The sequence below is a fragment of the Myotis lucifugus genome, unplaced genomic scaffold, assembly GCF_000147115.1.
Source record: "Myotis lucifugus unplaced genomic scaffold, Myoluc2.0 scaffold_257, whole genome shotgun sequence".
Classification (NCBI taxonomy): Eukaryota; Metazoa; Chordata; class Mammalia; order Chiroptera; family Vespertilionidae; genus Myotis; species Myotis lucifugus.
Window position 1 is genome coordinate 880,342 of NW_005871305.1, and position 24,487 is coordinate 904,828.

At 40.0% G+C, this 24,487-nt stretch overlaps 1 protein-coding gene across 1 annotated transcript; it reads right to left on the bottom strand.

Annotated features, from left to right (window-relative positions):
• Positions 1 to 2,089: 2,089 nt before the first annotated feature.
• On the bottom strand, positions 2,090 to 21,934 carry STEAP4 (STEAP4 metalloreductase). Its single transcript, XM_006099083.3, has 5 exons — positions 21,794 to 21,934; positions 7,408 to 7,865; positions 6,259 to 6,786; positions 4,863 to 5,027; positions 2,090 to 3,286 (listed from the first exon to the last, which is right to left on the bottom strand). Exons 2-5 carry the CDS (start codon positions 7,861 to 7,863, stop codon positions 3,023 to 3,025), a joined length of 1,413 nt encoding a protein of 470 aa, XP_006099145.2. The 5' UTR covers positions 7,864 to 7,865; positions 21,794 to 21,934; the 3' UTR covers positions 2,090 to 3,022.
• Between the last annotated feature and the right edge of the window lie 2,553 nt (positions 21,935 to 24,487).

Genomic DNA, 24,487 nt, shown 5'->3' on the forward strand with positions numbered 1-24,487 from the left:
ACACCCCTATCCAATACCAATGTTCCTGACAAGGTCACTTTAGAAATAATTTGGCAATATATATCAAATGCTTTTAAAAGTTCTTAAAGTTTTGTAATCCCAATTCTTGGCAAATATTCTGAAGAAATAATTTGAAATATGGAAAAAAGTTGTAAGTCTCTGAAATGTCATTTGTTTTAGTAAAGAATGAATATAACCTTACATTCTTAATTAGAGCAGTGGTTAATAAATGCCGACTTGATTAATATTATGCAGCTATAAGTTAAATACATATACCATGTACCTAAGAGAAGAAAGCCACTAATACATTAAGTGAAAAAGGATGTAAAGTTGAGTATGCAGTATAAATAGAACTATTTTTTTAAAAAGTTTTATAAAAAAAATATCCTGGATTATGGGTGATGTTTTAATACATTTTAATTGTTTTGTATATTGTCATGTAGAATATATGATAATAAAAGTTAAAAAAGAGTCTGGCCAGCGTGGCTCAGTTGGCTGAGCACCATCCTGTGCATCAAAATTTGCCAGTTCAATTCCTGGTCAGGGCACTTGCCTGGGTTTCGGTTCAATCCCCCTTGAAGGCAGGTACGGAAGGCAACTGATCCATGCTTCTCTCTCTCCCCCTTTCTCTCTCCTCTCTCTAAGCATGTGAAAAAAGAGAAAAACAAATGGTCGTGATAGAGCAGGTGAAAAATGTCAAAGCCAAAGGCTTTTGGTTATTTCAGTATGTGGGAAGATCGTGCCTAAGGCTCTTTTTAGCTTCATGTATGAGCCAGGAAGGCTAATCCTGGTGAAGGTCACCTTGAAGTGGAACTGTCAGCACAGAAAACAGAGAGAATTGTAGGCAGTTAGACAGACATGAGCAGAGCAAGGACGATGGGCCAGGTCCTGGAGGTCGCCTGGGGGGAAGCCCCGATGGTGACCTTTCCTCCCCTGGTATATCACTGGCTGTGCAGTTTGGACCCTCAACCTTTCCTCCCTAGAGATAACATTTAGGCCTCAGCTATATCTCAGGAGTAGGCAAAAAAATGCAGCAAAATCAGACAAGCAACCCCATGGCTGACCTCAGGACCAGCTGCATTGGTTAATGACCCCCTGCCCTGGCATTGACCAATCAGTCATTGGAGACCTAGAGCCTGAAAGGACACACATGGAAAACTGCTGAATTTTTTATTGAGATCTTTCCCTGAGGCCTCCCCTAACATCTCCACCCTTACAACCCTTTGGGCAAGGACCCAGGGTGCTCTCCCTCCCCCTTCCCAGAGCACCCCCATGTTTCCCCTCCTTCTCTTCTTCCCCTCAGGTGCTATCAACTTCACCTTTCTCACTTCTAAGCTTCAGGGGCCCTTCCCTTGCCTCTATCACTTGTTTCCTAAGCCCATTTCTTCTACGAATTATTTCTGCTATCTCTGTGATTTTCTAAATAAACTAGAGGCCTGGTGCTGGACATTCATGCACTCAGGGGGTCCCTCAGCCCAGCCTGCGCCCTCTCACAGTCCAGGACCCCTCAGGGGATGTCCAACTGATGGCTTAGGCCTGCTCCCTGGCGGGACATCCTTAGCACTGCTGTGGAGGCAGCAGGAGAGGCTCCCGCCACTGCCACTGTGCTCGCCAGCCATGAGCCTGGCTCAGGGCTTCTGGCTGAGCAGCGCTCCCCCTATGGGAATGCACTGACCACCAGGGGGCAGCTCCTGCATTGAGCGTTTGTCCCCTGGTGGTCAGAACACATCATAGTGACAGGTCGTTCTACCATTTGGTTGATTTGCATATTAGCCTTTTATTATATAGGAGGATACTCTCTTATAGTTTGGGGCTTGGCTCTGAATTCTTTCCTAGCCAAAACTCAGATACTGAGGTTGCTGAACCCAGGTCCAGTCTGACCCTACTGGTCTAACACCTGGTGTTGTTCTCACTGCCCTTGACGGAATCATCCTGCATTCCAGTGAGGATCTAAGAACCAAGTCTCATGTAACAACTACTGCTCACACCTTTTTGCCCTAAGACTTTCCATAATTCTCTCATCTGTGCATCTGTCACACTTTCACTTGCACTATTCACTTAATTTCACTGCTCAAAATATGACAAACTATAGAAGCTACATTTTTATATTAGAAATTCATTTCATAGATAATTAGTAATGAATAATATTTGGAATATATTATATACAAAGCATACCACAATACTTAAACAAAACCAAACCTAATCTAGTGCAACTTTACAATATTTATTTAGCTTGCTATCTAAAATTCTGATTTATTTAAACTTTTTGTGCAAGGGTTTTTATCAAACCATCCTTGCTCATTATACACTGAGAAAATCCTAGTGGTATCCTTCAATTTTAACTCAATCTTTCTTACACCTATTCCTTGTAGAGGAGGGATCTTTGGACAACTGTATATATTTGCATATATCTGACCCATACTTCCAATCAATTGTGGTATTTTTGTTGTGTTACAAAATAGTTTCCTACTGTACACAATCACATTGGTAAAAGCAAAATCAAAGAGTACATTTAACTACAGAATTCACTATGGCAATATTTATAATCACCTTCATGTCCAAAAAACAAAAAAAAACAACTCATTCCTTTTACTTCATTTGGTCCTCTTCTTCAGACGTACCAAAGAAAGCCTTTATCAGTGACCACCGTTTTACTGTCTTCTCTCACTCCACTCAGCCCTTGAACCAGAGAAGGAAAGTGCATGTACTTCCTCTGGAGTTTGCAAGACATTAATTAGGTTCTGCATGGTGTCCACACCAGAAGCTTCTGAGTGTGAAGCCACAAAGCTAATCTGGATGTCAGCCTGACTGCCTCTAGGAGAGGCAGGACCTACATCAATTCATCACTAACCAGAGGTAAAATGTTGTTCTCTTCCAATCTCTCAATTTCTTAAAGTCAGGCAACTTTTCCTTTGCTGTTCACAAACTTCAGGCCATGGTGGGAGAAAAATGCATTCTTGACTGAGCCCATTATTCATCTCTAAACATACAGTTCAGAACTCTGGATGCATTGAACGTTGCTTTAAATATCTGTTTGTCCATTCAGTGCTGATTTAGAGCATTTTGCGTTCCTTTCCCAACCCTGGCGGATCCGTGTGAGGGTCTTGTCTATACATGGCAGGATGAGGATAAACTTGATCACCAGCACGGTGCAAGGAATGATGAGTGCTAGTATGTAAGCTGAAGGAAGATACCACCGGAGACTGGAAGGACTGAGGAATCTCTTTCCGCCATATATCAGGGTGTGAGCTGTGCACAAGATCAGGGTCAAATAACCCAGTTTGGACTATAAAAGCAAGAAACAAAAATATGTACATTAACACTATTTGCATTTTAAAGCAAAACACTGGAAGCCAATGAAGAATATTGTCAACAACCACAAACCTTTGAAACCTTTCATATTTAGAACATTCTGAGGAAAGCAATAACCCTCCTTCAGGATGATAAAGATTTCATTTGAAAAAAAAGGTTGTGCTTACAAATGACATGGTGGTTCATCTTAACCTGGCTGGATGGGAAAGTTGCCCAGGAGTAAACTCTTTTGAGTTAGAATGAACAAGGTGCCTTGCCTTCTTCCTCCATGGTAACCTTTTCCCTTGGTCACCGTTTCCAGAGTTCAGAGATGAACAAGACAACAGTATGTCCTCAAGAAGTACTACATCAGTATACGTTACTGACTAAAAGCACATACTAGCTAATTTCTATCACAATCAAGAGCAATTAGCAAACTTCACTTTTATCTGTTTTGGCCTATATACTAAAGATCAACGTTCATTTTTATCTTAATGTCTTGAATATAGGCGTGAACATGAGAAAATGTTGACTGCATTTGGTCCCTGGATACAAGTAAAACAGACTTTTGAAATTTGAATAGTTCTATACAATTCAAACCTAAAATCAATTACGAATGGTCTATTCCAGTGGTTCTCAACCTTCTGGCCCTTTAAATACAGTTCCCAACCATAAAATTATTGTCGTTGCTACTTCATAACTGTAATGTTGCTACTGTTATGAATTGTAATGTAAATATCTGATATGCAGGATGGTCTTAGGCGACCCCTGTGAAAGGGTCATTCGAACGCCAAAAGGGTCGAGACCCACAGGTTGAGAACCACTGGTCTATTCCATTACACTGGTTCACAATGAACATGCATCAGAATAATCTGGAGGGCTTGTTAAAACAAACTGCTGGGTCATACGTCCAGTTTCTGATCCATTAAGTCTGGGAGGGCCTGGGGATTTGTGTATCTAACAAGATCCCAGGCGATCCTGCTGCTGCTGGGTGCAGGTACCACACTTTGGGGACCCCTGGTTTATGAGAATAGTTAAAAATCCCCTTTAATGAGGTGGCTGGTGGTTGATATGTGGAAAAAAGAGATTTTTCCTGTTATAGGCCAGCTTTGAGCCTGGTATGATGACAGTCTAGCATGATGTGTTTCTAAGGTTTGAAACTTTATTTCAATATGTCGCTTTGCATATGAATGGGATCCTAATCTAAGGTTGATTTTCAGAAGGAGAAATGTTGTCTTTGGGTTTCTCTTTACCTTGCACCAAGTCCATTGCCACAAAGCATAATAGTTGTTGGTGTTTTTCACGCTATACTTGTAGCTGTGGCTCTGGGAGGAGTCAGGAATCTTGGCAAGGGATGCCCTGCTAGGAATCAAACCATTATAGATCTGCTTTTTGGTGCCAGAGTTTAGCATTTTCTAATTTGAACTTGTTTCAGTTACTATTTTTAGGAGATTGCTAGGGAAGTGACAGAGCAAAAGGAAAATTTATGCATGGTGTGAGAGAAAAACGAGGATATTTGTAAAGCCAGACACATTTTGCAATGAAAGCAGATTAAATCTGGAGGTCTTTACCTGGACAAATCGGAACTCTCTCCAGTTGACCGCGTTGGTAACTGATGGCAAGGAAGTGATCCCCAAGAGGATGAAGAAGAAAAATCCAAGGATTCCGAAAGACAGATATAAATCACTAAGCCAGGCATTAGTGGTACTAAATGGATTTTCTTCCTTGGATATCGCCTAAGAAAAATTACAAGCATTTTTTAAAAATTACATGTTTTTATAAACTGCCCAAACTTTCAAGGGGACTGAAAACACCTCTGCATGGCTTATTTACTCAAGGCAAATTAGATGACATTCCTTAAGAGTCATTTGAAAATAATTGTAGAGAAAATACACTTAGAATTATTTTTGTGATAGAAAAAGTAATTGGTTCTGCTGGGACTTCATTATAATAGTTGACTCCAGGAGTTGTAATTGACCCTATACATACTAAAACAAAGTCAACATTTACTTAAACCTTCTCTACCATATAGTTTCTTGTTTCCTAAGCAAAACTGGATGTTCTCAAATAATTACAGCAAGATTCTGTTTTTCTGTTTGATATACTGATCATTCACACACAGAACGTGTGGGTTCTTTCATGCCTATTATATTGTAATCCAGCATCAAGTCTGTCCCACCGCAAATTGAGAGAAATCAGGCTACTTTAATGTGATTCTTCCCCAAGAACCTCACCTGTATTTGTTAGGGAAATAATGTTGAGAAACCCACAGAAGCAACATCAATGAGTTATTGACTAATGAACTATGAGACTAAAGATTGGTCGAAACTAATGATTTCCTAACTGGAGCTGATATGTAGCACTTCCTCTGGGACTGCTTTTAGACTCCCCGAGCTGATTCTCTTTGAATTTTTTTGGCTATGCAGAAAATAGTATTATTTGCCATTTGCTTAGTAAACTAAACAATTAAGGAAGTCAAAACATGAATGGAGTTATAAGCACTCTTTTGGAAATGTGTTTACATTCTTGTGCCACAAGTCCAAATGGCCCCTTCCTAATTAGATGGTTATTTTTGACCTCCCAAAAGAGGTGGCATGCATAGAAACAGAAGATTAAAAATGCATTGCTTTACATTTACTGAATGTGCCCCACAGGAATTCAAGGAGGTGTCATTTAGGTTTCCTGAGCCCTCAAATCTGTCGGTTTTTCAGGATCCCAGTCAATCCTGGGAATACAGATCTGGACTCCAGGAACCTGGGAATCTAACTTGCCTTCTCAATGGTTGTATGAGATGTCAACCGGATCCACTCAAAAACAAAAAACAGACAGCAGGTGTCTAATTCTAGTTACTTTAAAAAATAAATATGCTTAGAAGACTGATTTTCTATAACTGTACAATGGAATATCATGTAGCAAGATTCCTCTTTGATTAAAGCAATAGGAGAGCACAAATGAGTAGAGATTTACCCGGGTGATGGTTGAGTTTGCCATCCACCATCGTACGTAGTAACGAATAGGAATCACAAGTGTGTAGATGGCGTGAAGGAAGGCAAATCCCAGTGCTATCAAGCCAAGCTGCTTTCTGCAAAGCATCCAGTGGTCAAGCCAGCCTGGGAACCGCCGGTACTTCGTACCTCGGTACAGCTGCAGAATGGCAGCAATGACACCGGGGAGGTAAACCACCCCGAGCAGTGTCAGGGCCGCTATTGGAAAGACACGATTTGGGATGGAAACAGCCATGCGAAATGTGTGATCTTTCTTCTCAGTCACATAAGGGTAGATTACATCTCTGATAACACAGTAGACAAACAAGAAGACACACAGGATAGCAGAGAAGTACAAGGGGAACTTCCACATTGGAAACAGTTGCAGGGGGTAGTTTTCAATTTCAGTGGCTGCCAAGAGAGATCCTTGATCCAACGGAGTCAGCCCAAGAGCACGAACTATGTCCATCACTCTTTGCTTGGCTTTGCTGTCATTGCCGCAGATGAATGCCTGGGTGAAAAATAATTGTTTTGGTATTTATTCTTTCTTTAATAATTATTTTTGAAAGTCTATAAGAGTACTGCTTAGAACGGGACATGTAGTAGTGAACTGCTTTTCAAACAAGGGTGCTGAATCAACATATTTAATAAGATGAAGTTTTGAACTTGTACATGTGGGTCGGAGAGTTAAGTACCAGGGTTTCAAGTTGAGAGTGATTTCAGGCATATCACACTGATAGGACAAGACTTTATTTTCCACAGTGTGAACAGTATGATGTTTCTTCTGTATTCATGGGTGCCACATCATTTATGGATTCCTGCTAATCTCAGTGAATAAATGGAAGTAGTTTCATACAAGGTAATGGGAGTGCAAAGGATATCAATCAATGATTTGAGGTGTGTTATTTTCTAGTACTAACATGAGACCTCTGGAGACTGACATCACTGGGTTCTATCAAATCAAAAGCTTTGTAGTGGGAAATGAATCACAATTAACTCCCCTAACTTGCTCCATCCTGAGAAAGCAGTTCATATCATATATTAGTAGAATGAAGTATTCAGTAGGTATTCTATTTTGAGGTAAGTGCACATACGAAATTGAGTGTAAAGTAAATTCATCATTTGATCTTACCTGCCGACTTGCGTCCAGTGCTCCTGACTGGAGAGCCCACGCTGAGATGGTGTTAAATGCTTTCACTATGTGGGCTCCCGGCACCAGCTGAGCAAGGTACTCTGCATTAGATTCTGGGTACTGATGCATTTTGAGGTTGTTGCTGACGTCGACCAATATTTTCCCACGGAGAACCTCAGTTAGTGTTGTGAGAAGATCGTAATGATCCCTGTGGATTGCTATGATTATGATGTCAGATTTCTGGGCCGCTTCTGAATAGCTCAAGACCTCTGCACCACTGGGCAGCAGGCTGAATGCCCTGGGGTTTCGACTTCCAAAGACAATCGAATAACCACACTGGATCATTTTAAGTCCCAGTGATCTTCCAAAATCTCCAGTTCCAAAAATACATACAGTCTCTTGCTCTTCTGGAGGAATCATAGTAAGAGGAAGTGTATCTGTAGACGTTTTCTCCATGACTGAAAGATAATAGAACAAATACCCAACAAAATATGAATGCTCTGGGCATGGAAAAATTAATGAGAATTATCTCCAGGAAACAGTGGTTGACTGATGTTGTTCTAAGCTTCTAATGAATTCCTCACAAAATTTTGAAGGAGTAAAAAATTGTCATATATAGCCTAGCCGGGTTGGCTCAGTGTTTGAGTGTCGACCTAGGAACCAGGAGGTCATGGTTCGATTCCCGGTTGGGGCACTTGCCTGGGTTGTGGGTTCGAGCCCCAGTGTGGGGCGTGCAGAAGGCAGCCAATCAATGATTCTCTCTCATCATTGATGTTTCTGTCTCTTTCTCTCTCATTCTCCTTTCCTCTCTGAAATCAATAAAAATATATGTATATATTTTAAAAAATTATCATATATATGTTCTCATATGTCTTATTTAACAAAATCATTGATGAAAAATTTCTGTTGGATAAAGAGATGCAATAAAAAAACCAAGACACTTACTGGTGGATGTTTTAAACTGTGCATGTGTTTTGCAATGATATTATATTTATTGCACAGTTAGAGTCCCAAAAGTTCTAGTGTGCCTGGCTATCCCCTCACAACTCTATTTTTTTATCCTAATATATTATTTTTCTATCTCTTATATTGGGATTAAAATTTGCAAACAAAATACAGATTTGATCAAGTTGCTGGTGTCCTGTAATGAGATGGATGATATCTTTATTGACATATTCTCACTTGGATCATCTTAATCATTGCAAAGAGAGAGTGATTCTGGACTTTATTGTGAACAATTTGGCAACCACATTCATTTATTATAACCTGCCATAAACTTTAAAAAAAATGAAGATGTGGACTACACGGTCCTATATTTTTTATTCCACCTTTGACTAAACTTTGGTTGGGTAAGCTCCTCAAACTCTTTGTGGCCCAGTGTCATCATCTTTAAAATGAGAAATTGGTAGTATGTACCTACCTTGGAGACATCGGAAAGATCAGATGCATTCGTTTTAAGATGCATATCTTAAAGCCATTTTTGAGACATAGTAAATTTATTATTAATAGATTACTTAATAAACATTAATTATTTAATGAATCAATATATTAATTATCTAATTAATGTAACTTTTATATAAATTCTGTAAATTAAGGTTTAATTTTATGCTTCTATAAATGTGTCTATTGGAAATGCATACAATTTACCTGAAACAGCATTCCATAATTCTTAAGAAGCTTCTGCTGAACTCTCTTATAAATAAAATCTCACATGAAATGGCTTTAGAACATACGGATTTATGAAAACATAGATGTAGAAATAGCTCAAGTGCAAATTTCTCTCATTTACAATTCTTTCACATTTTATTTTAATATTTCTCTCTTAAAATGCAACCTGGCAACCCAATGTAATGTACTTGGGCTGTTACTCCAACCATTACAATTAATTTTCACTCTTCAACCTCCAGAGACATCACTGGGCAAATTGAAAGTGAAAAACCAGTAAGGAGATACTAAATATCACTGGCTGACTTAATAGAAGGAACTATGGTTATTCCATTGGTCATAACTCCTATCAAGTTATAGAAGCTCTGAGGTTGATAATCGTGTTGGCTACATCTTGAGCTCCACATCATATCTTCCCGGTTCTAGCTCCAGACCTTGGGCAGTACCTGAGTGCTGCTCAGCACCCAGTGCCTAACAGAGGCTCACATTGGGGCCCCACATCTTATATCTCTTGATTCTTGTCCTGGGGTCCCTCTGATACCTCTGCCTGGGTAGAACTCAGACATGTACAACCCATGGGGCCCCCATGGACCAGGACTCCATAGATAAGTACTTCCCTTTCATCCTCTGGCACACAGTTCTGACAAATTTCATAAGGCTCCCCAGAAAGTCCCACTGGATCAGAGCATCACTGGTCTGTAGCAATGGCCAAGGTAACGTCTTCTTCTTGTCTTTCCCACCTTCTCTGCTTTGTGCCCCTTGCCCCTCACGCCTGCTCCCTGAAATCACTTCCCTAATAAACTGTACCCAAACCTTTGTCACAGTTCTGCTTGCTAATCAACCTAAGAAAATGCAATGTTAAGATTACTTTTTTATGAAAAAAAAAAAAAAAACCTGACCTAAGGTTACCATAACTGTGATGATGAAATAATTGCACGGAAAGAAAAGTTAGTAATTATTTGGGGAAATATCCTAATAACAGAAGTACATAAAAACAAGATGTACATAAGAACAAGATGTTCTAAACCACAAGAGAGATCATTTTGCAGTAAATACTACATAAAGAAGGAAGTTACACCCATTTCAGACCATTTGTAACTCAAAATAACACCCAGGTGTAAACATGAATTTATGGAGGTAGTAAGGGTTCTTGCTTAAAAACTAGATTCCTAGTCCTATTTTCCTCTTGGATGTAGGATGGAATTCTGGAATAAAGAAAAATAAGAAAGATGGCAAAGAGGAAGCAGAGTTATTGAGGGAAAGATGGGTTAAAACAGTTAAAACATAGCAGTGGTCTCCTCTCTTTCCTTTAGCTCTTTATAAACCTGTTACGTAACAGGAAATGCGACAAGAATATCTCCTGGTTGGGGAAATCACCAGGACTGGTTTTACCTCCTATGAAGCATTTCCCAGATAGGCTCCTTGAGAGGTGGGCCAGACAGGTAATCTAGGTAATCTGATCCAACAAGGATGTTTGTAGAGATTAGAGATTGGCAACTAATGACGCAGATGCAAAAATGGCCCAGAGGACTGTGAAAGCCATGGTAGAAGCTGCCACTGAAATAGGTGCGCCTGTGTGTTTAAGAGGGGTCAGGTGTGGATAATGAAGAGTCTTGCCTATCATCTCCCTGTTTGCAGATCCCACCCCAGGTTTTGGAAACCTGAGGCAGCATTCTTCTCAGATGTTCTTAACCTAGCATCCCACGAGGGTGCTAGAGCAGTGTGGTGTGTTTACTTCTCTTACCTCCCAGGGGTCAGACCTCACAAGCCACTTCCAGCTTCAGAGAACTTTAGCATAGTAAAAGCATGTGAATGTCCAAACGGGATTATAAACACTGCACATATTAAATGCTTATAGTTAACAAATCAATGATATTAACCAAAAAATCTTTTCATCTGAAATAATTACAGACTCACAGAAAGTTGTAAAGATAATACAAGAGGTTCCTGTGCATCCTTCAGGAATGGAAAAAAATAAATTGGAATAAGCATTGCTAAGAGAGTCACGTTATATAAAACAGTCAGGAGGCTATTAAGGAAGTGGGGCCTGGGCATATCTGATGCCTCAGTCTCAGAGCTGCCAAATTGCTAAACATGTTGCTAAACTCAGCCCAAGGCTGACTCACAAACCTGGAGCAACCACTGCTCTGTGGACACACATGCACTTGACCTCCTCGTGTTTTTTATCCCCTGGTTTATATCAATCTGTTACCTAGCCAGCAAATCCTTCATTTGCAGGAACGAATTACCCTTGGTGTCTTTTGTCTTTACAAATCCTGCCTTTGTCTCTCTGAGGGCAACTTGGGTTGCTACCTGAATCTGTGTCTCAGGGATTCAAATCTTTTAAGATTCCAAATAAACTTTTCAAGTGTTTTACGTCCTCAGACCTTTATTAGTTAACACTTCCAATGGTTATATGTTACATAGCATAATGCCCTGGAGAGTCACCCACATTGGTGCCTGTATCAATAGTCTGACCTTGTTTATTGTTGAGTAGCAAACCACGGTATGGACCTCTTCATTTGCTCATTTGCTTCCTGCACATCCTGTTTGGTAAAAAGTCTCTGTGTCTTCTGCCATTTTCTAATTGGATTGTTTGTTTTTCAGCTGTTGAGTGTTTATAATTTTTTATGTATACTGGATATGAGTCGTTTGTCAGATATAGGGATTTCAAATATTTTTTCCCCTCAATCTGTAGCTTGCTTTTTCATTATATTAACAGGGTCATTCACAGAGCAAAGGTGTTTTTTTTTTAAATGAAATTTAATGGTGCTTTTTGTGTGTGTGTGGATTGTGCTTTTGATATCATGTCTAAGATTTCTTCACTAAGCTCTAGGTCCTCAATATTTTCTCCTAAAGGTTTTATATTTTACATTTAAATCCATTATCCATTTTGAGTTAATATTTGTATAAAGTGTTTAAGCCAAGGTTCATTTTTTTGCACACATGAATATCTGATTACTTCCCTATCATTTGTTAAAAAGATAATCTTTATTTCATTGAATTGCTTTTCACCTTTGTAAGAATCAGCAGTCTGCACATGTGTGGTCTGTTTCTGGGTTCTCTGTTCTGTTCCATAGATCTATATGTCTCCCCTTGACTCTGAATGTAGTTATATAGTGAGTCTTAAATTTGGGTAGACTAATTATTCCCACTTTTGTTTATTTTCAGAACTGTGTTAAATATTCTAGTTACATTGCCTTTCAATATAAGTTTTAGGATAATCATATATATATATATATATAATGCTTATACTTAAAAAATAATGCTTTTTAACGTATTCAAAAAATACAATGCAACCTATTTGTTTTGTTTAGGAGATAATCCCAGGCTATTAAAAAAAATAATTCATACTAAAGCATAATGGCCATGTACAAACATCTGATAAATAGATACAAAATTAGAGTTGCATGATTTTCATCCTAGCTGTGTATTTATGTATACGCATAGACCTCATTTGGAGAATATATCAAAATAAAATTTTAAAGTCCTGTGTATCAGCAGTCAGGGACAAAAATGGCCCCTTTCCTCTCCCCAGCCCTAGAATAGACCTATGTCCCAGTTCTTTTAGAAAGAAGAACAAGGTTCAGGGTTCAACAACCCAACCGTGCCCCTTCTAAAAAGTGACACTTTCTTGCCTTGCTCTGGGGAGATGGACCATTTGTTTCCCTTAGGGTTTTTATAGAATGAAAAAGAAAATATATAAATACTGTATTTAGAAGAGAAAAGGAAGTAAAACCTTCCTCTAGTGCAGATAGGACTGAGAGAAATAATGAGTTTTCATGATTTCCTCCTATATTTTTTATTCTGACAAATCCACAGAAAATACAAATTAAGGTAAATTCTTTTATGTAAAGATTCAATCTTAGTTACATATATTATTAGAAATCTTATTTGTTTTTAAGTTCACCCAATTTTACATATATAATATATATACAAACTGAAAGTGAAAAAAATGTTTTACATAAAAAAGGTTTGGAGGTAATCATAAAAACAACTCTAAAAACAAAACTATCAACATCACAAGACACACACTATTGAGTAATAGAAGTAGTGTGCTGAGGGCCATAAAATAATCATAAGTAAACAAAGAAAGACCCCCTACAGAGATGGGTTTGGAGAGGAATGTGAGAAGGGAAATGGTGGTACAGACAGGCACTTTCTGGCACTCCTTCCAATATTTCCTTCATTCATCAAAGCAACTTCTTATAATCACTAAGGCTTAAAATGTGCAAATACTTCTGCAAAAGATTACAACAGAAACCAGTGGTTCTCAACCCTGGTGCACATTAGAATCACCGGAGAGCTTTTGCAAAATATAATGAGCAGACTCTTGGAGTCTGAATTAATTGGTCTAGGATAGAGCCTGGGCATTGTTGTTGTTGTTGTTTTTAATTGATTGTGAGGGGGTGGGAGTAGGGGGGAGGGTAAAGGTGGAAGAGGGCATAAATGGTGACAGAAAAATAAACAAACAAACAAATAAATAAATAAAGTTAAAAAATTTTTGAAGCTTTCCCCCAGATGATTTTAGAGCCAAGCCTGTGAATATTGCCTGTTAGCGTTCAGTGGTTCTCTTCCCTGGTCACACATTAAAATCAGCTGGGCAGCTATTAAATGCTAGGGGATCACCTGCTGGCATTCTGAGTTAACTGATCTAAAGGAGAACTCGGACATTAAAACTCTCATTTCTAAGGAGCACCCAGGGCTGAGAACCACCGGGAAAGAAAACAGAGAATGATAGCTGTTTTGAAGTTTAATGGTGGGAGAAAAAAGCAGGGTGTTGAGCTTATTAGGGGATGCAGAAACATTTTACCTGCTTTACAGTTTTTCCCCTAAGTAATTGTTGACCGGGTCTGAGAGTCTAGAATCTTGTTTTTATGAAAAACAGAAGCAAGAATGGTGTGCAGACCTCAGAAGAAGACAGTCAAGGTAGCCAGGCTCAAGGTAAGATATCAGACTGCAGATACGCAGGTACGCTTTGCTCTGTAACTCTCTCAAGGAAATCTTAAAGAGTTTTCTTCCAGCCCGGCCGGCATGGCTCAGTGGCTGAGCATGGACCTATGAACCAGGAGGTCACAGTTCAGTTCCTGGTCAGGGCACATGCCTGGGTTGCGGGCTCCATCCCAGTGTGGGGCTTGCAGGAGCCAACTGATCAATGATTCTCTCTCATCATTGATGTTTCTATCTCTCTCTCCCTCTCCCTTCTTCTCTAAAAATACATTTTAAAAATTTTTAGAAAAAACATTTATCTTCCATGAGCCACAAAGTTATAGTTTGATTAAATCCACCCACAAAAGGACATCAGTTCTTAATAGCCATTCTCATATAGTGCCATACAGTATCTCGTTTGTTTGGATGAAACCTTTATTAAAGACAGTCTGACCCTTTCTTCATTTAAGAAGTCAGGTTTGAATTCTGAAATGATCGTTCATACAAGATTTTGAATTCCTCTGGACAGCTTCCAGGAAGTTAGAAAAGAAATAGCACCCCTAACACTATAAGATGTGACAGGATTTTTCATTTTAATTTGATGCCTATGAACAGGTTTTTTTGTTTGTTTGTTTTTAGTCCTTCTGTTTTTTGATTCCTTTTGAATTTCAACCTGAAAACCTAACATAACTTGACAATATATTTATGATGAGCTGAAGAGCCATCAATCAAACATTGTTTTCATCAGGCGGCATAGGGCAGGAGGGAGTTCTGCAACTATGCCAGCCTTCTTGTGATTCAGAGCATTTGTTTTGATATATCTCAGGGACAATTGGAAAGCAGAAAATATAAAAACAAAACAAAAACTCTTACACTAACACATGAACACATCCAATTTACTCACTGAGCAGTTTATGTATTTAGTGAGATCAAGGCTCACTAAATACATAAGGGAAGCAAACATGTTCACATTTAAGCATATATTGTTTTACCGACTGTACATTACTGTAGCAAAATCAAAGGACTTTGGTTTACAAAGACCATTGATTACGGTTTATTAAAAAATTTACTGTGCCCCTCCCCCACACAATCAATGGATTTTTCTATGAATTATTTTTCTTTCTTTTTTGGATAGTTTAATCTTCCGTTTAGATGTAGTTAGAAGTAGCTCTGTTAGTAATAGCCCCAAATAACAGAAATATATCATTTAAAGCTCTTTAACTAAAGAAATCACTGCAGGTTCATTGCTGAAAAACTGATTATTTTAGATGTTTTGTGAGAAAATGTTATGTGCCTCATAGCAACTTAATTGACTGATGATTAGTTTTTATGCTACCCGCTAGAATGACACAAAAGGAAATAATATCTTGTACAGTTTGATCAAGTCAAGGGGCATTAACTAAATATAACCTTTACATTAACGTTCTGTGGGGGTATATGCTTCCATGGGAACTGCTAATCATCAGAACTAGCTAGGACTGTGCTGCAACTAAAATGATTCTGTTAATAACATTTCACTATCACCAAATGAATTACCAGGGAGCAAGGTAATACAAATCTATATTATCTATTTTAATTTTACTTTAGGGAAAAATATTTTTTAATATATGTGTGTGTGTTTTTAAACTGATATCAGACAGAGAGGGGGATAGAAACATCAATGATGAGAGAGAATCATTGATTGGCTGCCTACTGCATGACCCCTACTGGGGATCGAGCTGGCAACCTCGGCATGTGCCCTGACCAGAAATCAAACTGTGACCTCCTGGTTCATGGGTCTACACTCAACCACCGAGCCACACCGGTCACACAAAAAATATTTTTAATTTAAGTTCTTTGGTGAAATTCTAGTTCAATTATAAATCTCATTAACATATGTTTTCACATTTAGATCTCAGCTGCATCTGTCAAGCTAAATGAAGATGGTTTTCGGATTCCCTGGCCAAGAATTTCAGCAGGTAAGTTCATTATCCACTGTCTAGGCTGCTTATTTCATTTGATTAAAGCCCGGGCTCATGGCAGCAAGGTCAGGGATTCAGTCATGTCTGAGTTTATTTACCTTGACCTCCATTTACATTCTAATTTCTGAAAACTTCTTACAAATCTTTGGTTCCCCAAAGATTCAGCCCCAGGCCCAGGCCCTGGCCCTGGCTTGTCACCAGCATAAAAACAACTCTCACTGATTGAGCAGCATTTGGCTTGTACACTCTATATGAGCATGGCTTATTGGATGATCTGGTGATTACAACAACCCACTTAATATTTAGTGTAAATTAGTGGACTAATTCTAGGACTACTGTAGTCAGAGATATTTAGGAAGTGATTGCATCATTTCAATTGTGAATTAACTTTGTTTAAATTAACTTCCTTGGAATAGTCATTTATCTTTACATTGAGGCCACTAGAAATTACCTAAACATTTGATAACTGCCCCATCAGTTTGGGGGTAGAGCAGTTTTGCTGTGGACCTGATTCCACCCTTGAACCCTGTTGAGGGGAGAACTCCATTCTGCTTCAAAGTATCTCCTTACCCTTTTTAGAAATCTCCCGGGATGGCTCATATATTCTTATGAATATAGTTTCCTTCATCTTCTTTTGGACACCGTTTTCTTCCATTTTTAATCTGGCTCCCAGACGCTGGGACTCTCAGTGGCCATAGTGCCTTTAATGTTTGCAAAGTCAGCTTGAACAGAGGGGCGAGGCCTGGCCCAGCAGCTGCTCCATTTATCTCAGGAGAGAAGGAGCTCTTGAAACTTCTTCCCCTGTCCTGTGCTATACTCTGGTAAACAAGCCCGAGTGCTGTGTTGGTTGAGAAATATTTTTAAGAAAACAACTTTTAATTCCTGGGTTGTAAATCTCGGCTCTTTTCAGTGGTGTGGTTGAAAGCTTGCAATCAACCACGAGGTGAGTTTTCACACCAGGGAAATCAGCAAAGGCTACACATCAAGACTCCCCACCCCCCCCACCTCCCCACCCTCCCACCCCCGCCCTTAGAGAGATGTTTTCCAGCACGCCACAGAGTCTCTCTCTTTCTCTCTCTCTCTCTCTCTCATCCCTTTCTTCCCAAGATTTGGGCATGTGACTAAGGAAATGGGAAAAATTGGGCTGACAGGATGATTCATTTTTCCAATCCTGACTCTGCGCATTAGGCCTAAATCTCTTTCCTTAGGGGCCTCCTGTCTCAGAAGACTCCTAGATTCTTAATCAAAACAGAATCCAACAAAGGTTCCCAGGTTTGTTCCACCCCATACATGTAGCTAACACTATTGGGGACTGTAAATCTGATACCACTGCTGGACTCTTGGTTTTCTCAGGGAGATACTTACAGGGACCTTTTTGTATATACTCGCATCCCCAAACACATATCTTCCAACATGTTTTGCCGAGATGCGTCATAAACTTCAAAGCAAAAGGAAAGAAAGAGGAATTGCCTTCCAATTTGAGATTTCAGTCTAGGATAACCAACTAGTGGCACAATTTCATTATTAACCACAATGAACCATTTACCAACCTCCTAATTGCTCTCTCCTTGACCTCCTTCCATGTCCCATACCACCTATATCAGGGCAATTGAATTGGATGAAAAAATCATTTTAGTACTTGGGTACTAAAATACTTTAGCACTGGAGAAGAAATAACTAGAAGCATAATAATTTTTTTATAAAAATGATTCGACATTACTTAGTTCTTTTGAACTGTTCACTAGGCTTTATAGCTTATGACATGCCTTGAGGTATTACAGAAGAACTAAAATGTTTTACTTAAGCTAAACAAATGAAAATCTTTAGAAATCCAATATTCCAATTTTTATGACCTCAGTTAAATGCCTTAATTGTATTATGTCACTCTTGAAAATGAATCACTCTTTAAAATGAAGTAGACTCCAAAGTATCATAGTTACAAATTTATTATGAAACTTACCCAGTATTGCAGCATATTAGGGTTAATAAAATTAAGGTTAAGTAGAAGAAACACTAAGGTTCCTGCAATGTCTTTTTTTTTAAAGTTATAATAATTTTCACTATTTACTTTATATGTACTGCACAGTGCAAAGCAATCCCACACTTCTCCCAAAAGGCAGGTAGTAGATATCTGGGCACTTGACTGTATTAACTGGTCCAGTACAGGGGACAGCCATGCTCATAAACTACTACGCCCGTAATGATCAGCATCTTCCCAACCTAAAAATCAGTGTTACCAGTAATATCTTAGTAGGATTTCATGTTTTCGACAGATTTATTGAACAGCCTCTCTGTGCCAGGCATTGTGCTGTGTCGGGGATGACGTGATCAATGAGACCCTCTTGGTCCTCAAGGGGCTCAGTCTTGGGGAGGATGTGGCAACATAGTCAAATCGTGACAATATAGTGTGTGAGGCCCTGAGCAGGGGAAGGTGCAGCCTGGATCCGAGAGAAGGGACACTAATCTGCCTGGGGCAAGAAAGTTTGCCAACATCTGTGCAGAGTGACTTCAGCCCCTGTTTAACTTGGCTCAAAGCTGTTTCCACACCCTGTGAAATGAGCAGGTATAGGGAAAACATGCCTAATCATTGTCAACAGCTAATTTCCCCCTCCTATCCTGTGCTCCTCAGGATTGGAGCCCCTACAATCTTTGGAGCTGAGGCAGAAGAGACTATCCAGCCTGTGTTCTAATAACCCTCTAAGAGGTGTGCTATGCAGTCCTATTAAATCAGAATAGCAGTTCCTAACTTTTCAAACCCGTGAACTTTATTTCATCCTGACATTAGGATTGAGCATGCCCTCTACATTTGAAATACACATATTTCTCTTCAAAATTTTCAGAAATTCTTGAATGTCAAAGTACAAATGGCAAGACCACTCTACACAGGGTTGAATAAACTCTTCTGGAACTTTGTGGAGAAGCATTTAGATTAGGATGTCAATGCCCTGCCTTGTTAGAGTTGAAATACTTCTTTTAGTAAACTGTTGCATCTTTCTGCAGTGATATGTTTGTAAATGTGATTTTCAAATGGTGCAAACATTCTTTGTTCTTTTTTTCGTAATGATTTGGAAGAACAAATTGTTTATATATATAGGCCAAGTATGTTTTCTTATCATGCATTATTTTAAGCATTAGTTATCCTTTATTAGTTATTTACTTAGCTTTATTCCTTCCAGGACTGACTTCTTCTCAAAATAAAATAACAACTCTAAATTCAAATCATTTTGAAAATGACCTACATGTCACTCAAAATATTTTGAGTGTGTTTAACACATCACATGGAACTGCTCAGGAAGTCTTCATAATTAACTAATGACCCATTCTCTTTGGATGTACAAAGAACAGTCAAACAGGTGGCTCTGGATGTCTTGAGTGTGTAAATTTTATTTTTACTATCTCTGGCCTAACTATAACTTCAAGAAAAAAAAAATCCCACCCAGGAAGCCTTATTATCCTAGAGTTTTACAGTCAGAATTAAAGGTAAGTGTGGATACAGACACTTAACAAACCACCTCCTCCTCAGAGGACAACCCAGAAGAAATGAGCTACAAGGTGCCCTAGCAAGCCTTCCAGGTCGAAGCGTGATTGTATTTGTGTGTGTGTGTGTGTGTGTGTGTGTGTGTGTGTGTGTGCCACTAGCTTATTAGTCTTAAGATTCTAAAAGGAAATGATTTTTTAATAGCAGTTGACAAAAGACTCAAATTTCATCTAAGGAGAACTAGGTGGTGAGGGTCATGAAATATTGAACTGTGTAGCTGAAGATGACTGCAGTGCTAGCTACTGGGGATACTTTAAAAGGAGAATCTGTATCCTTTTAATACTGGCATTAATCATGGTAGAGCGTTACAAGGGTGGTTCTTCAGGAGGCAGGGAAATGTAGTGACTGCTCAGGGTTTCTCTTCCAGTTTGAAATCTATGACAAATGAATCCCTTTATCTTAAAACTCTTCACAACAAGGCTCAAGGCCCAGGGTTTTCCACTTATTCACAAACAGGCTCATAAAAATGTTATTTGGTTACTTCTAACCACAGTTAGCAAGCTGACAAAAGAAGCCTGGAGATTGTCCTCAAGCCAGGGGTCAGGCCTTGTCTATGCTGGTTTCTGAACCTCGAATTGCCATGTGAATATCATTCAGCAGAACCATAACCGATGCCAAGTGAAGAAAGTGCTGTTCCCCAATTTCTCTCTACACATGTACCATTTTTTGACCACCTTGTTAATGTTATAGGTACGACCAAGTCATTACTCTCTTCATCAGAAGGCAGGTTTCATTTTTAACAGGGGAAACTACCCAATTATGGAGACAGTCTCTTCCCCTACAAGTTGCTTAGACTTCTACCACATTTATCATTCAGCGCGTACCCTCAGCTTTCAAAACCATTCTTCACCCCGCTATGTGAGAATGTCCTAGTCCCTGGAAATGGCAGTCTCATAAATGTCACTCACATGAAAGAACAGTTTTTTCTGATACAGTAGGGGCAATATCTGCTGAATATCATTCAGCAGAACCATAACTGATGCCAAATGAAGAAACTGCTGTTCCCCAATTTCTCTCTGCACATGTACCATTTACTTTAAAACCTCACAGCTTGACACATAGGGAGTGCCGTCCTGTTTTATGGGTTGGCAGTGTTTGCCACGCAGGCAGAATAATACCGTGCTAAATCACAACATTCTGAAGAACTTGGGCCTTTGCAAAAGGCCATATCTCAAAGAAGTTACTACTTCAAATAAATGTGCCATTTTATAAAATTACCCCTACTGTATCAGAAAAAATGTTCTTTCATGTGAGTGACATTTATGAGACTGCCATTTCCAGGGACTAGGACATTCTCACATAGCGGGGTGAAGAATGGTTTTGAAAGCTGAGGGTACGCGCTGAATGATAAATGTGGAAGAAGTCTAAGCTACTTGTAGGGGAAGAGACTGTCTCCATAATTGGGTAGTTTCCCGTATTAAAAATGATACCTGCCTTCTGATGAGGAGAGTAATGACTTGGTCATACCTATAACACTAACAAGGTGGTCAAAAAATTTCCAACCCGCAAGCATCTTTAGTTGTGCATTTTCACCTTGTTAGAGCTGGGTTTAGTGGATCATCTGGTCCCATAGGCTTCTACTTTGCATATGTGAACACCGAGGCTGAGGTGTTGAGTTTCTAGTTAGAACAAGGAACAGAAATTCTCCAACCTGCTTCCCAATTCTCCATCCAATTCCCTTTCCACTAGACCAGTCATCTTTTAAAGAAAGTTCCCGAATTACCATCCAGAGAGAAACTACTTTCTTGCTGCCTCTGGACAAACAGAACCACAGTTTTGTTTACTCTTCATAATAAGTTACATTTCCAATAATATTTCTCTGGAAAAGCAATCGCTAAACTACAGAAGGAAATTTAAATCACGATCAAAGGTGGAAGTGGGTGCATGTCTCAGGACCAATTTCAGCTCTTGGTCAAGAAGTGACCTCAGATCTGAGATGGCAGAGATTGCCAAAACCACATTCTTGCAGGCTCCCTTCTGACCAGCACCACCAGATTGCTCTTATCTAGAAGTGAGATAGGAGAGGAATTGAAATCGGACTTCTCTGCTCTCTAGTGTAGAGATAAGCGACAAAAGACCAGGAATCTGGAAGCTTGCTGAATTGCTTAACAGATTGTCCTTTCCCTGGGAGGGATGCAGGGGCTCGCTGGGAAGTTTGCCAGCACCTATTTCCTTTCCCGCGAGCGTGGGGAGAGGGGTCCTGAAAGGAGGGGTTCAAGGTTAGCTGAAACAGATAAAGGAGGCGGGCCCTTTGGCGAAAGGTACAAGACAAAGAGCCAGAAACGTGACCCACCTGCGGGAGGGTTGCTTCCAAGCTGCTATGGCCAAGGGCGGCGGCAGCTGGGCGCGCAGCTGACCAGGCAAGGAGGGAGAAGCTGTGCAGAGCTCCAGCTTGCGGCTGCAGCTCTGGGTTCTCGCCCGCCCCGGCCAGGCCATATAAGAAGGCTGAGAAAGGAGGGAGGGGCGGGGGCACCCTAGATTTCGCAAGAGAAAGGGTGAAGAAAGCGCTTCCTGGAAGAGTCAAGTTGGGAATCCCGGGTGGCTGGAAGGACCAGAACTTCCCGTTCTGCCACTGCAGCGCTTGTGGCAGATGTTGCCGCTGATCTGTGGCCAGTGGAGTTTCTAAGGGTTTTCCCCAGAGTCCTGGGGATCTGTGCATTCCAGGCAGATTGAGGCTGGAGAGTCTGAGGAGCACCCCTTTAGGTAAGGGCCTCTAGGAGTAGCTGAGTAAACGCCACCCAGTCTAGGCTTCTAGGTATTTCTCTTCTTGCCATCTTGCGCAATTCACTGTTAAAGGTGACAGGTTTCTCTCTGCCTGGAAGCTCTGGGTTCTTATGGGGCTCAGCTTGGATGACCTTGAGGTTTTAATTTATGTAGATTATGTTGTTCAAAAGGAACAAACCAAATGAAAGAGAGGGATGATGATGAGGTTACCTTATTGTTGACATATGTCTGTAACTGTAAAATACTGCATCATAATCTGCAGTAATCTATATTTCATAATGGGATTGATATGCCCTTCTATAGGAGGAGCTCAAAAGTCACAGCTCTATCAGTTTAAGATTTAACTGAAGATGATAACCTATGAGGCAAAGCCCCCCTCTGCTCCCAAACTCTGTGGTCTAGAACACAGGGTCCTCCCAATCTGTCTCTCACCCAGATGTCAAATTTGCCAAGGTCCAGATGAGCCTCATGGGAGGCCTGTTCCCAGCACTTCTGAGTCAACTCTTCCTTTGTCTGGATTGCAAGTCTCCCAAGTATCTTGTGGAGTCAGCTCTTCAGATTCCAAGTCTTCTCTGAGACACTAGTTGCATTTAATCTTTTCTTTTTCCATAGAGTGTAGTTTATGCTTCTGATAGAGCAATAGGACACATGCCTCTTAAAAGAGTTATTGTGGCTCGGCTGGCATGGCCCAGTGATTGAGCATTGACCTATGAACCAGGAAGTCGTGGTTGATTTCCAGTCAGGGCACATACCCGGCTTGCAGGCTTGATCCCCAGTGTGGGGTGTGCAGGAGGCAGCCAGTCAATGATTCTCTCTCGTCATTGATGTTTCTCTCCCTGTCCCTTCCTCTATGAAATCAATAAAAATATATTTTTTAAAAATGAGGCATTGTGTATGTATTTCCTCTCTTGGACTGTAAGCTCTGAGGGTGGACACCCTATTCTTTTCAGCTTGGGGTTCACCACACCTAGCACGATACTCAATATTTATTGCACTCATTGACAAATCTACTGCCAGTTATTACATTATAGCCTGCAAAAAGGTCATCTGATTGTATTTGTTGGGCAAGGAAGAACTTTAAAATATATTGATTTTTATACCATCGATTTTCCCAGTTAGAAGACTGACAAAGTGAGACAAGGGTGTGTAACTAGGAAATAAGGCCTTTGGTGTGAGGCCTAAAAGGCCTCACGTTGGTGAGCACAGCTTTGTGACTCCCCCCAGCCTAGCATCTGGCTCTAAGCCTTGTGGGCACAGAATCTAGATTCTCAGCACTTTGAACCTGATACTTAAAGCCAAGATGCTGAGTTGTTAGTTGTCAGTGGAATATAAACAAATAGTCACTGTGAAAATACAGCACCAGACAGTCTAGCCATCATATTCTCTCCGTGTAGGCATAGCCTGTGGAAGCCGTTCTGTGCAGAAGGCTGCTTCCTAAACAGGGAGTGAGTTATAAGATTCCCCCGTTGCTGGCATCACATCATGGTGATCGATGCACCACTAGAAGCAGGCAGCTGGAGTCTGTGGACCAGCTCACTCTGATTTCTGGGTTGTGTTTATAGCCATTATAAGTTAACTTAATGGACAATCATATTTCCAAATGTAACCTCCACCTAACAACAGAATCATTGCTTTACATACTTATTAGTATTATTAGATGGACAAAATATTTTACAACCTGATTGTTGTGAGGTAGGTTCAGTTATGCAAGCTCTTTTCTTTGCCAACGGCAGCTAGAGTCCCAAAAAGGGAAGATTAAGTAAGTTACTGGAACATGAAGGGTAGAAAAATTTTCTTTATTACTACCAAACTTAAGAGATATTTGACTTATTTATTTTGTGACTTGAAGATTGATTTTTTTTCCCTTGGTCGAAGACAAGAAACAATTCATAACTCTCCTAGTCTTTCCTTAAAGCCTTGCTGTAGGGGAAAATTAAGCTTTCAAAGATGCCAGCAACCCAAATACCCAAGGACTTGCCTTGGCAGAATGTGTACTTCTCCCTGAAGCCTTATCAGAACTCTGGGTAAGCCTTCCCAGATGTTGCATACCAATAAAGAATCCCTGTTTAGAGATTTCCCCATTTCCTGTGCCCTAGCTCTTTCCTGCAATATCCTCACTTGCCAGCCTGCCACCTCAATTCCTCCACATGGCAGAACTTAGAAAAATTGATAAAGTAGGCTTAGAGCCGGTGTTCATCAAGTGTTATTAAATAATTGATGAAAAGTGTGCTTTTGCCCTGGCCAATGTTGCCAGGTGGTTAGA

Coding starts and splice junctions, on each gene's coding strand:
- STEAP4 (XM_006099083.3), bottom strand. CDS start 7,863: ATGGAGAAAACGTCTACAGATACACTTCCTCTTACTATGATTCCTCCA. Junction 6,787..7,407: donor CACTGGACGCAAGTCGGCAG/GTAAGATCAAAT, acceptor TTTTTCACCCAG/GCATTCATCTGCGGCAATGA. Junction 5,028..6,258: donor CAAACTCAACCATCACCCGG/GTAAATCTCTAC, acceptor AATTTTTCTTAG/GCGATATCCAAGGAAGAAAA.